Source organism: Engystomops pustulosus, chromosome 2 (genome assembly GCF_040894005.1).
Source record: "Engystomops pustulosus chromosome 2, aEngPut4.maternal, whole genome shotgun sequence".
NCBI lineage: Eukaryota > Metazoa > Chordata > Amphibia > Anura > Leptodactylidae > Engystomops > Engystomops pustulosus.
In genome coordinates, this window is record NC_092412.1 from 184,242,636 (window position 1) to 184,257,033 (window position 14,398).

Consider the following 14,398-nt stretch of genomic DNA (forward strand, 5'->3'; position numbering starts at 1 on the left):
ATTGTGGCGCATCGGCGCCGGCATGCGCGCGACGGAAATCGGGGGGCGTGGCCGAACGAAAACCCGACGTATTCGGAAAAACCGCCGCATTTAAGAACCGAAAATGTGTCGCTCGGGACCCGCTTACCTTCACTCAGACGGCCTCGGTGAATTCCGGCGCGTTAAAATGCTTTTCAGCGCAGCAGCGCCACCTGGTGGACGGCGGAGGAACTACCTTATTAAATCCCGGCCGGACCCGAATCCAGTGCAGAGAACCCGCCGCTGGATCGCGACTGGACCGGGTAAGTAAATGTGCCCCAGTAGGTGGAAATTCTGGAATCAATAAAAGAGCAGGGGAGTGGGAAAAGACATAAGCACAACATTTACAGTACATCCAGGAGCGTAACTTAAAGTGGTTTTCCCATTAAGGCAAGTTAGGCCCTATGCGCTTGGCGATCTCCGTCAGCTCCATAGAGATTAATGGAGCAGAACGGTCATGTGCGTCCATCTGCTCCATTAGTCTAAGGAGTGGCGAGGAGTTTGTTCTCGCGATCTGAGACCCACACTGATCAGTAAGTTAGGCCCTAACTTACCTTTGTGTGAAAACCCCTTTAAGGGGTTTCAAAGAGTGCAGTTGCAACCAGGCCCAAGAGGCTTAGGGGGCCCATAAGGTGTCACTTACCATACCATATTAGAAGACTAGTACTATAAACAATACATTATAGTTGGGGGCCTGGCACAGACTCACAGCAGGGCCCATCAGCTTCCAGTTACGCCAATGAATACATAATTTCTCTAAGATTAGAATAGTATAGCTTCTTTCTACTAGAAAAACCATCATAACTGTCCAGGGGATGTAGACGTTATAGGAGCAGAGCCAAATGCACATAAATCCTGCTAAAGTGCAAGAGCCAACACGAATAACGATGGCTGTGATCCTGTAAAAACGCCTGTACATAAACACCTGCCCACCCACAGCGGCCAATGACCACACAGATGCGCAAATGTTAGCTGCTGCAGATGTGCGTGGCTTTAGATGTAGATGTTGCCCACCATGTGCCTCCCCCTCTAAGGTCATAGACATAGTAACATAACAGATCACATCATTACTCATTACCATTAAAGGGGGAAAAAAGAAGCAATAAAAAAAGAAAAAAGAATTTATTTTCATTGTTTTACAGTGATTAAAAAAGACAAAACGAAGAACAGACAACAAACAGATATAAACTTATTAGTGACGCTCATGCAGTTCTCTGCTCGCTCCAAACAAAAAAAAAATTTAAATAGGGTTTATTTTGTGAAACGCTGATATCTCATTCATTATGAGGGGCCGGACTCTTCAGAGTTAACGCTCTGAGGAAAGTGTTTTTTTTCTCTCATAAAACATAACTGGCAAAGGAAAAAGATGAGTCTCCGTATGATGCACCATGGGGTTTCTCTTGTAACACCATTAACCCTTTCAGTACCACAGACCAATATGGGCTACCCAATCCAGTAGAGTCCAGTATTATGCTTGCGGTTAATGTATGGTGAAGAGGATATAAATATATTAGTGATATTTAATATGGATATAAGTCACTATTTACAAGTCAAACTCAAACAAAAGATATGAAGGAATCTTTAGTGCAAAAGGAGAGACAAGGCAGAGTGTGTGTTATAGAAATCGAGACCTTGGGGCATTTAAGTGTGTGGATATCATTTCTCTCTGGTGATTGTTAAGGCCAGATTTGGCAAAGCTTCAGGATACAGCTTTAGATACTCTAAGGCAGTGCCAGCTCCCCGTCATATGTACACACTCTGCCAAACCTGATATGTGGTTACAGGTACAGCAGTAGAAGATCCAGCCTCCTCCTTGCACACCAAAGGCATTTTAGCTCAGGTTCAGCAGGGATAGCACATCTGTAAGTCCTATTTTACTTACATATCTGCAATGACAATGACGTACATACAACAGACGCACGGCAAGAGTCATACTCTCCTGGAAAACACACGTTCATATATGTACACATGCACAGCAGCAGTTCCAAAATCACACACATTCACTTGGGTACTTGCTGTCACAATCAGAAGCAGGGCCACCTCCAATGTCACAAACATTCATCATATTCACAATCATTTACACATATCCTGGGTGCTGCAAGGGGCAGACACCCATTATCAGGAATGGCTCCTTCCCACCCATTCTAGCGCCAACAACTTTTTCCCAAAATAAAAATGGGTGAAAATCGGGTGATCTGAAAAAACAAAGGACATGGATGGACATATTTTCTGCATAGATTGTTAGTGGCACATAGAATAAGGATAAATGTAGACAATGGGGACATTTGTATCCTTAGAACCATTTCCTGTGTTGCGTAACATCCTCTTGTAGGGTTAACTGTGCACCTCCACTCATTTTGTCTGGCAGCAAATTAATGAATGTCATGAGTTGGCCCTTCAAAAATCCGAGATGAGATATGTAAAGATAGCGGCTACAATGAATAGACAGCAGCTTCATGCTTTGGGGCAGGTCCAGAGGCAGTGCCGGGCTCCCACAAGCAGTTCTTGCAGTGGATTCAGCACTGTACAGAGGGAATGATACTGAAGCAACACAAATCCAGAGTGCCTTATTGCCCTATATGGTATATATCACAGAAGACCCTGGAGCACAGTTAAGTTCACATTAAAAATAAGAGGTAGGGGGGAAATTAATAGTTAACATAACCTCTTTGCTAGATAGGGATTAGTTAAAGAGGTGTTTTAGATCACCCATCCCATTACTATCCCACACTGCAAAGTAAAAAAAAAAGTTCCTTTCATCCCAATCAGAAGTCACTTTGATCTTTCAGTACAAAGAATTCTGTATCAGACAGCAGTGATTATAAGGTCACTATCTTCCTGTGGAACTGAATGGAAATATAGTCAATAGATTGCAAGGCTAAAGGAGATGTCCCAGCAGGTAATACTGTGAGTGTGGCTTGGATGGAGACTGTAGCAGCTGAAGAAGAGGATAGCTGTCCATGATTCCAAGTCTCTAGGCTGTTGTCTCAACCCGCTGATGAGGAAGGAATCTGCACACAGCATGTTTCCTAACATGTAATCTAACTGGGTGGAAAGGGTATCTGGTGTTCCCAGGAGAGTTCAAAGAGGCAAAGACATGGAGGTGGTAGAAGTTGAGACTGGACGGGAGGTGGAAATTGTCCTATGCCAGGGAGTATATAGCATTGACCGGTGATGTGGCTTCTGAGCTTTCATTGCCCTCTGTCTCATCCTTGTCCTTTTTAACTGTATACTGCCCTATAAAGGAGCCATCTTCATTGAATTGTCCTTCTCCTCCTTCACCATAATCTACAAGACTGTCATCGCTCTCCTGTTGTTTTATGGTTCCATCTATTGATGTCTGGCTTCCCTGAAGTGGTTTGTTGTCTTCATCACTAGAAAAGAACAAGAAATAAGTTTATTTACAGTGGATAATCTTATAGCTGTAGAATGTTATCTTCAGTGATAATGGGAGATGTAAGCTAAGGTCGCTTATTTTGTTAGAGAATGTTTAAGTGTTATTGAGAAAAAGAGTTATAATAAAAGGCTGTACAATATATTGGGTTACAGAAGAATAATCTTTTCTTTGGAGTCAGAACATTGGTACTTTGTAACAGGAGATCCAAGGACAGAATATACAGGGGAGGACCTGCAAGCTTCTCATCTCTTCATAATACTATGAAAAGCTCCATGCTGGTGGTTGCTTTTCAATCTGTGATCTGATCTGTACAAGGAGATGAAGAGTAAAATCTTCTGCTGAGACTCTTAGTGTTATAGGAACCAGGAAGAAAGTGCAATGTGCTTGGCATTAATTGCAGATGGCCTACAGTGCTGACAATGCAAATTGTATAGGAAAGAACATAATCTGCTGAGTTATGCTCTTTATTTTCTGCTATTAGGCAGTGCTGGGGTTTGCAGGTACAATAATTAGGAACCGTAGAGCTGGACATTCACTGACACCTGGCATGCCTGGTATAAGAGAACAGCTTTTTCAGTATAAAGGGACATGTTGAGTGCCAACATGAGATGTTTCACAGTAAATGTTAATGCTACTGATGTTTTTACCTAATGTACTATGTGTTATTTACAGTGTATGCCATTGTTTTCCTATTGATTGCATAATGATTCTACAGTCTAAATGACCTTTTGTTTTTCAAGCTCCAAATAATACATTGGAAAAATATCTTTGTGTCAAAGAAATTTACAGGCTAATTCTGGAATTCTCTTTAAACATTAGGAACAAGAGCACATTATGGACATATTATTGATTCCCACGACTTCATACTGAGTTTTATACAATATTCCGAAACTAATAGCATCCATTGCATGCTAAGTTAAGGTGATACTTTCTTATAGAAGCAATGTAGTAACGAATGTAGTATTAATAAACCTGTAAATCAACCTAACACAGAGGAGACACAATGCAACTACCAAAACATCTTCCTGGTGGGGAAGGATAAAAAATAAAGGAAAATATCCTTGGCAGTACAATTATACTTTGTAGGACGCCTTATGGACTGTTGGTTTAATGTCCCAATTAACCCATTAGCTTTTTCCTCCATGCCCAGAAAAAAAATAAATGATATACTTGCCTAGCTCCGGGGTTCTCCAAGGCTTTGCAGTGAAGCTGTAGAGGTAGACTGTACTACTTCGGCTTCATTGATCACTGTGCAAGTGTAGGGAGCACCAGAGACGGGTCCGATGCATCTCACTGGACCCATCTGTAGGGATTTTTTTTATTGCAAGTCTATGCGGACCTGTAGTTGGTTTAGCGTCCCAAATCGATCTGATCGATATGTCAGGTCCTCTTTAAATGCCCCAAGTCGCTCTGTTTGAAAATGTCTCTTCAGTCATATCCAGGATTTCAGGAGCATTTATAATGAATAATTAAGAGGCACACTCAGTATTCTGTATGTTACAGCTGCAGGTTAGTCCCACCTATTGGCAGTGGTGCAAGTTTGCATGGACCTGTAGTTGGCTTAGCGTCCCAAATCGATCTGATCAATACGTTAGGTCATCTTTAAATGCCCCAAATTGAAAATGTATCCAAAACTAAATTAAATATATATTTTTCATGAATATGTTATATATGGATTGGGGGGGGGGGGTTAAAAAAAAAAACAAAAAACACCTCTATACTCTCCTTTCTCCCCGCTGTCATCCTCCCACAGCGCCACTAGTCACTGCCAGCTTCTGTTTATATGCATCTACAGCTTCTGTTTGTAGTTGGTGCCTGGCTGTGATGCACCTCTAAAGCCGTGCTAATGCTACATAGTCAGGGAGAGAGGTGGGCATAAGTTCTTTTTTATTTTTAAAATCCCCCAAGCCACTACTAATGGCACAAAGTGTGTATCCCATTTTATTGATGTGACTTGGATGTGACTTCATGCTTGGAAAATGTTTATTTACAGCCAGGTCTAAAAGGCTTGTAAAGGTAAAGTTTTAATTTATTGTTGCAAAATAAAGTAAAACTGGAGGAACCTTTATAGCAAGATCATTTCAACAAATAAAAACTTACACACAGCTGGCACTTAAAGGGATCCTGTCACTATTTCACAAAAATGAGTCACTGGAGAACTGTCACATCAGATGACCCCATCAGGGGCTCTATAGTACCTAACAAACCATAGCTTTGTTATTATATTAAAGAATCTTAACTTTCAAACTAAATTGGGCTCGTGCTTCTGGGAGCTACAGACAGTTAAAGGGGTCTGATACAAAAACCCATAATGCTATAAATAAATGAATACAACAAAACTCAAAGTCATTAATCACTAAATAGAGCTAGTTTGCTTCGCACATTCCCCTCTAAAAAAAAAAAATTTGCTTCCCTTTAAAAGTTATGTCTGACAGTTGGCATGGCTACTTTCTTCTAAAAACAGCGCCACACCTGGCTAGAGTTTGAGCTGTAGAAAACTTAATGCAGTTGCAATACAGGCTGTCCCCTACTTAAGAACACCCGACCTACAGACGACCCCTAGTTACAAACAGACCTCTGGATGTTTGTAACTTACTGTACTTCAGCTTTATGCTGCAATAACCAGCTTTAACAGTTATCAAAGGTGTCTGTAATTCAGCTTTATTGTTATTCTTATGGTTCTTATGACAATCCAACATTTTTAAAATCCAATTGTCACAGAAACCAAAAAAAATTTGGCTGGGGTTACAATGATAAAATATAAAGAATCTTGTACATAACCCGGGGACTGCCTGTACATGTATTACCTTTCTATGGCATAAATATATATACAGCCCCCCAGCAATCACTGTATACAACTATAATAACTATAAACACCCCCTATAACACCTATATACAGCCTCCCTATAACTATATACTGTCCCCATATAATAACTATATACAGCCCCTTTTAATAACTATATACAGTCCCATATAATAACTATATACAGTCCCCTATAACTAACTATATACAACCCCCCTATAATAACTAACTATATACAGACACCTATTATAAAAAAAAAAATAAAGTCCTAGGTAAAATAATACAATTGTACTCACCTTACATCATTCCCCCAATGTGCGCCGCCCTCCTTCCCTTCCCTCGAGGTGTCAGGGAAGGGATGTCGCAGGTGGTTGAGGCACTGTAACATCACACGCCGTGCCACCAGCAGCAGGGGGGGCTAACTTTGTATACATTCGACAATCATCTATGGCAAAGCAGGTAACTTGTAGTTTCCTCACTCTGCCATAGACTGAAGTTGGGGAAACATCTGCAAGACACGGCCCGGGAGAGCCCGGACTGAAATACACTGTGGGCGACTGCCTGAATTGCTAATATTTGGTGGGGGCCCCTTTAAGGGCAAAGTGGTTGGGGCCCCTATAATCCAGCCCTGAAGTACTGTAGAGTCCAAGATATGGGCATCTTAAGTGACACTTCCCCTTCCCTGTCTTACAGAATCATTCATCAAAGGCTCTCCTTAGCTCTTCTCATCTCATTTTCCCATGGCTTTGGAAGTGATCTTTTATAGGAAAAGGAGGGATAGTGGAAGGGGTTCTGGAAGGGTTCAGTAGGGAGTGCACAGGCCTTTGCTTTGAATGACTTCAGCACATCTGTGGCCAAAGGACACCACTAGTCTTTCACACAGCTCTGGTAGGATTTTGGTCCTCTCTTCTTCCAGTCTCTTCCACTGTTCTGTGACTGTTTTGGGTTTCTTGTCGATAAATTTGTCACCAGGAAATTTCTAATTAATTGTTTCAATGTTTTCTGTTTCAAGGAACTTCTCTACCTTTTTTGATGTCTGACAGGGGACTTGTCCTGCATGAAAATGCTGGCTGATTAAGTGAAGAACACATGGAAGGAACCACGTGTTATTGAAGAAGGTTCTGATACACACATTAACTTTGCCATGAGAGGACCAACTCCTGCTCCAGGAAACATTCCCCAAACCATGACACTTGTTAGGATGTATTCACATAGGACTACACAATGACCTTGACATTTAGGAAATTGTGTGTTCTTTAATTTTGAACTCCAGTGTTTATATAGAAACAGGGTGTAACAAAAAGGTTGGGACGGTGGAATATCTTGCAAAATACATTTTGGATCAAAAAAACGAAAAATATATGTTTCAAATATTTTTTAAAAATCTATTCAATGATATCAAACTCTGCCTCCTTCCCACACCCACAAGGTGACAGATGTCACTTTTGGTGACAGATGGCGCTGTAATCACCAAAAATCAAAATGTGTGCAAAAACATAGTTAAAGGGGATACTTGGATTATCTAAAATAGACGCATTTTTCTAAAAGCTATTCAAGCACTTAATTTAGAGGATTCAATATTTGAAAACTCTGTAGGCAAAGAGGGGAGAAGTTAATCAACAAAATACAGCGTCAACTTGAGATATCCCCAATTTTTTACTTTTTTTTAACCTATTTTGATTTTAGTGATTACAGCACCAGATGTCAATGAAATGACATTGAGAGATGTCATCTGTCAATGAAAATTACTTGAATCATAGATTGAATTAATGTAATTTTTCCTGGGGAATTGGAATCTGCAATAAAAATGGGGGTTTCCATTTAATATTTCAAAGTTGCCCCTTCATCCCACCCCCAGTTTGTATCATTGGAGACTGTTTGACACTTTTGTTTACACTATATTAAATTACATACATGCATGTTTTTCTCACTGACATGAACTCAGAATAAACCTTTCCAAAAAAAGCATACTCATCTCATTAAAAAAAAAAACAAAAAACAAAAAACACTTTTACCAGTATCCTCCGCATGCGGCCAGCACACTCTGCATACCTGCGCCGGCAGCACAATGACATTATCGCGCTGCACGCGCTGGGACACTTCTGTTATGTGCGCTGCCTTGTAGAGTGGCAGTGTAGGAAGTATATTACGCTCTGTAGTGTCACTGCTTTCACTTGCATCGGAGTAGACACTGATGCAGTTGAAAGTTCACACAGGGGAAGAGCCCCCAAAGTGTGCATCAGAACCTTCCTCAACAACACGTTCTTCACTCAATCAGCCATCAATTAACAAACAATTAAATGGCAGCCCAGCATTCCGATTTAACCCAAAAGAAAACCTCTGGAAAATCCTTGCTGACCAAGTTATGGCCAAAAAACCCACAACAGTCATAGAATTGTGGAAGAAACTGGAAGAAGTGTGGACCAAAATCTCACCAGAGCAGTGTGAAAGACTAGTGATGTCCTGTAGTTTCTGATGTGCTAAAGATTGGTGACTGTTGTAATCTTCAGGAACTTTAGTTCTAATCTTTCTCTTTGCTGTAGTTATTGCTGTTTTCCAATTATGATCATCAAATTCTTTTTTGCAAAATAAAGGTTTTAGTTGGAGATACTTTGGTCATTTGGTAAAACACAGTTCTAAAGGCATGGTGTACCCCATCAAATCCATCAAATGTTGATCAATCGTAATCACTGCATATAATTGAGTATAAGCTGACCCGAGTATAAGTTGGGGTATCTAATTATAACACAAAAAACTGCGAAAACCTATTGACTTGAGTATAAGCCTAGGGTGGGAATTGCATTGGTCATAGTCTCCACCCAGTATATAGCCAGACAGTCTCCAGAATATAGCTAGCCAGCCCCTGCCCCTCAGTATATAGCCAGCCTCTGCCCCTCAGTATATTGCGAGCAGCCCATGCCCCCTATTATTTAGCCAGCAGCCCATGTCCCCCAGTATAAAGCCAGCAGCCCCCAAATATAGCCAGAATCCCCCTAGTATATAGACAGTGCCTGCCTCCTAGTATATAGCCAGCGCCTGCCCCCTAGTATATAGCCAGCAGCGACCTAGTATATAGCCAGCACCCCCTTTAATACAGCCAGCCCCTTCCCCCTAGTATATAACCAGTCCCTGCCCCCTAATATATAGCCAGCTCCTGCCCCCTAGTATATAGCCAGCCCCTGCCCCCTAGTATATAGACATTATCCCCCTTCCCTGAGTATGCCTAGCCTATTAAAAAAAGACTCTGTACTCATCTTTCCAACGCCCCCCGCAGGTCCTCTTCTGATGCTTCAGATCCCTGCGCACCAGCCGCTTGTTGACATCATAGTATGTGCCAATGGCAGCGCACAGACTATGATGCCGGCAAGCAGCTGAGGTCATGGTGTCTGACGCAGTATGCAGGGTCAGAAGACAGAAAGGAACTTGTTCTTTAGTGTTAAACTACAGTGTATGCATGTGCAGGCGATCCCCTACTTAAGGACACCCGACTTACAGACAACCCATAGTTACAGACAGACCCCTCTGACCTCTGGTGAAGCTTTCTGAATGCTTTACCATAGTCCCAGATAGCAATGATCAGCTGTAAGGTGTCTGGAATGAAGCTTTATTGATAATCCTTGGTCCCATTACAGCAAAAAATGTTTAAACTCCAATTATCACTGGGGCTACAATTTGTTTTGTCTGGATCTACAATTATAAAATATACAGTTTCGACTTACATACAAATTCAACTTAAGAACAAATCTCCGGACCCTATCTTGTACGTAACCCGGGGACTGCCTGTATATGGTACAAATACACATATATTCTTCCATTTGCTGTAGTAGGTACATGTTTAACATAAGAAAAAAACACTTAAATGAAATCTACTATTGCAATAGGTATTTACCTGTTTATTATGTATTGTGGTCTGTACTTTCATTAAAAACTAACTTTAATATTTTGTGGGGACATCACCAGTATTAAAGTAATTTTTTTAACAAAAGTACAGCACTACATTGCATAATAAACATAGGTCTGTATTCACCCTGCTGGGAGCTAACCTGTAGTGTTAATGGTGAATACAGCCCTATGGCAATGGTAGAATTTCTTTAAAGAGCACTTTTTCAAAATGATGATTATTTTTTAATATTACTGTTGAATATTATTTCTTTGGTTTTTGATAGTTCAGCCTCTATTTTCCTAAGAATTCATTAACATTTCTTAAAAATTATTATTAAGCTGATAGGAATTCAGACTATATGAGAATGTATAAGCCATCAGTGGTACAATGGTAAGGGTTATAGACTCTATTCACTTCTCTCAATAAAACAAAGTATGTGAAAATATAAAGGTTTTAAAAGACAAACAAATGAAAATAAATACCTACTAGATTTAGAATTGATTTAGACCAAATGGAGAACATAAAATACTGTAAACCAATTTGTACACAACCCATGGATTATATCACAGTTTAGGGGCTGCTGCTTGCATCCTCAATAGTCTGGACTCGGGTTTATCTACATCGTTTCTTAGTTACAACCAGTACATTATGCAGCTGGTGGAAAATGTGTGTGGGTTTTTGGTTATTTCTATAAAAAGGAGGATACATTAGGATTTCTGTATCTACAATCTACATTAGCTGTATTTTACCAGTTACATTAGTCAATTATATGTTATAAAGAGTAATGTGCATTGCTGCATTATGCAGTGATCAATTGAAGTTGTTATGGGGATTAATGCAGATATTATATTAGGCTAATGGCAGTAGCTTAAGGCCTAAAAGGCAAAAAGGATTTATCCTACCTTCCGAAAAACCTTCATGGAACAAATGGACACATGTACATGTTTTATAAGAGATAGTGATAGAATAGAAAGAGACATGTGGAGGAGGGAGAGAAAAGCAGACACTGTAATACCAGTTAGAGACACCATGTCACATGGACATATATGCTGACACTAACCACTCAGAAAATCTAATGCAGGGTTGCACCACTCTGGCTTATGAAAAATGTATGTCTTGTGAGATGAAGTTACAGTACACACAGTTTAGGTGTTAGATGTATAGTGTATATCCAGCTTTTTTGCTGTTAGCACAGAATTTGGATGGAGAGGCACTACTGTGCCCCAACTATCTTTACAGCATGTTCATACATTTATTTGATAATGTCAGGATTTTTTTAGGACTTGGGGGAAGTGTCTGTCACACACAAAGCACAGAGGGTGACACGGAGGCAGTGACGTCCCTCACCTGTGCTCCTTCCTGCGTAGCGAGTGGGAGACAAGGGCACAGCCGTTACATGCACAGGCCGGTCTGGGACAGTGGAGAAGGACTGTCCTGTGTGTCATGCTGTGGACCGTTGTGTTGGGCACTGAATAAGTGTGACATTGAGATACTAAGGAATGGTGGCATATTATTTATTTCACATTTTGTTCATGTCATCAATCAGGAGCAAGTGATATAGGTATAAAACAATGGTCATTGTATGTATCAATGTACAGTGAATGTGTATCTGTACATGTACGTTTCTATGTCTATGTATGTTGCAAATTTGTAATAGAATTTGTAAGTGTGTATCAATGTCTTCATGTATCACCCTTTATATTTATTTTTTTACCTGTAATCAAATGAACCATCTTCATCTTTTTGATCATCAGGACCAAGAGCCACTTCTTTCTTTTCCCTAACTGAATGGTACAAACAAAAAGATAATTATGTTTCTGCCATTTATCAAACAGATCTTGCAAATTTTTGCGTCAACAACTCTGCTCCACCAGCAATGGCGGATCTTCATATAGGCGGTATAACTGGACCATATACTCACCTTTTGGCTTCTTCTCTCCCGTGACTCTGTCTTTTCCACCTCCGGCCCGGGCGCATCACTATGACACGGCGGATCGCGGCCGCGTGATGTCATAATGTTGAGCGCGGGATGGAAAAGGCAATGACAGAGCTGCGTGGAGAAGACGGAGGTGAGTATAGTGTTTTTTTTTAAGGGGGCTCTTCAAGGGGACATTTTTGTAAAGGGAGGGGCCCTGCAGTGGACATTTCATTTCTGGAGGCCCTGCAGTGGACATTACTTTTATGGGGGGCCCTGTCGTAGGCTTTTCATTTATAGGGGCTCTACTGTGGCCATGTCATTAAAGGGGAGTTTGCTGTGGCAATTTCATTAAAGGGGGGCTCTGCTGTGGACATTTCATTAAAGGGGGGCTCTGCTGTGGACATTTCATTAAAGGGGGGCTCTGCTGTGGACATTTCATTAAAGGGGGGCTCTACTGTGGACATTTCATTAAAGGGGGGGCTCTGCTGTGGACATTTCATTAAAAGGGGCAGTGTGCAGTGTCCATTGAATACAAGGTACGTCTGTGTAACGCATAGGCTTACCAGGTACAAGAGAGAGAATGCTGTCTGCACCCATAACAGACAAGAGCTACAATATCAATTAATATCAGAGAAATATCAGAGAAATGAATGGAAAAACTGAAACTGAGGTATGTTTACTTTATATTTTTTTCATCACAAAGCAGCTTTTTTATTAAATGGACACCTCCTTTTTGTCAAAACTTCTGTGGTTAGATGTCACTAGTCCATGGCAAATTAGTCAACAATGTCAACAGTACACAATGTTTTTGGTATATGCATAATTTTATACAAGCTTAGATTTGGGTATTTGCCCCTTACCTGGGTACTTCCCTCCTCGACTCCTCTTAATGAAGCAAACTATTAATAAGATGAGCACCAGAAGAGCAACCGCACACATAAGCCCAATGAACCAGCCCTGTGTAGCAATGTCCACCTGATTCTTTGTATATGCTGTCAGAAACATACAAAAGGCAGATTATAATACATTTAGGAATATAATAGGAATATACTGATGACATGTATAACACAGAATCAACACATAGAGATAAAACACATTATAAGATTATAAGAAGTTGCACTGAAAATGATGAAAATCTGTAATCTGTGGAATTCTGATCCCTGACCTTGTCTTTTAAGCAACCCAGACAGTCATTTTAAGGATCTTTTTACAGCAGAGAAGTTGGCTACATAAGAGTCAATCAGGCAGATTCTCTGGAGCTCATGTGAAGAGACATTGGGCATTTTGGGGGGGCTGTTGAGGACCAGAGATGGGAAGTCCTCTAATTAAATATTCAAGAGAAAGTGGAAATCAAAAGACAAAAGGTCTTCACCAATGGTGGAACAATAATACATAGAAACATCTACACATGTTGCGTGTACACATACACCATTACAACATACCACAATGAGAATGGAAGGGACCTCTGCACAAACTTTACAGCACCACAAATAATCCTCTAAACACATGGAGAAACAAAGGAATAAGTAGAACATTTCTCATTTTTATAATGAATTTTTAACATCAAGTTACTTCATGCTACTTATAGAAATCAGTGGGAGATTGACCATATACAGAAGAAATCTTACATAAAATTGCTAGAAGATTCAAAGACTAAAGATTTCTTACATAGCAATCTCTCAAATTGTGCAGTTATATTTTTATATAAGCTACAAATACAAAGTTTATTATAGAAAACTCTAAAACATCACTTATCAGCCTGACGGGCTACTTTTGTTCATGATGTGGGTACACCTTCCACCAATTTTTCTTACCCTATATTTTAGTTACCAATAAGTACTGATGCTTTACGTTATTTTTGTACTTAAACCAGATGTGGTTTTACAATAGTGGTGTGTTTCACTCTGTGTAGTGGTGTATAGGGGTGTTGCTATTTTTTGCTAGAGTTTTCTATAATAAACTTTGAATTTTAATTATTACCAACCGCTGATATACTATATGTTTGGGGTAATAGATTTGTATATTGTTTTGAACGCTTGCTTGTAGCAGTATAGTAAGTTCTAGACCCCTGCCCTCTTCTGTGATATAGGCAAGGGTTATCTGCTTCAGCCTATGACTGCTGACTTGGCAGTTGAGAGTCTTATTGGAATATAGATTGTTAAAATTAACAAGAAAAAATTACTGAGAATGGGTGTAGGTGCTAGATGCTGGTTTAAAGGGAACCTGTCAGTACAAATTGTTCTCCTTAGAGAGAGGAAAATAATGAAAAGATTTTCCTGTAACGTAATAACATTCAAAATTTAAAGAATGATTGTTTTTGCCCAAAACATGTAAGCCAAGCTTTTTACTACCATGAAACAAATTAATTTTAATGGATTA

At 40.1% G+C, this 14,398-nt stretch overlaps 1 protein-coding gene across 15 annotated transcripts in view; it reads right to left on the reverse strand.

Moving 5' to 3' along the window:
- Positions 1 to 1,125: 1,125 nt before the first annotated feature.
- Positions 1,126 to 14,398, reverse strand: part of NFASC (neurofascin) — a 124,370-nt gene continuing 111,097 nt past the window's right edge. For all 15 annotated transcript variants that reach the window (XM_072137535.1, XM_072137536.1, XM_072137533.1 and 12 more), the window contains 3 exons: positions 12,880 to 13,011; positions 11,816 to 11,885; positions 1,126 to 3,392 (listed from right to left, as the gene is read on the reverse strand). In XM_072137535.1, the coding sequence (XP_071993636.1) occupies positions 3,161 to 3,392; positions 11,816 to 11,885; positions 12,880 to 13,011 (434 nt within the window). In that variant the 3' untranslated portion in view covers positions 1,126 to 3,160. The remainder of the gene's footprint in view (positions 3,393 to 11,815; positions 11,886 to 12,879; positions 13,012 to 14,398) is intronic.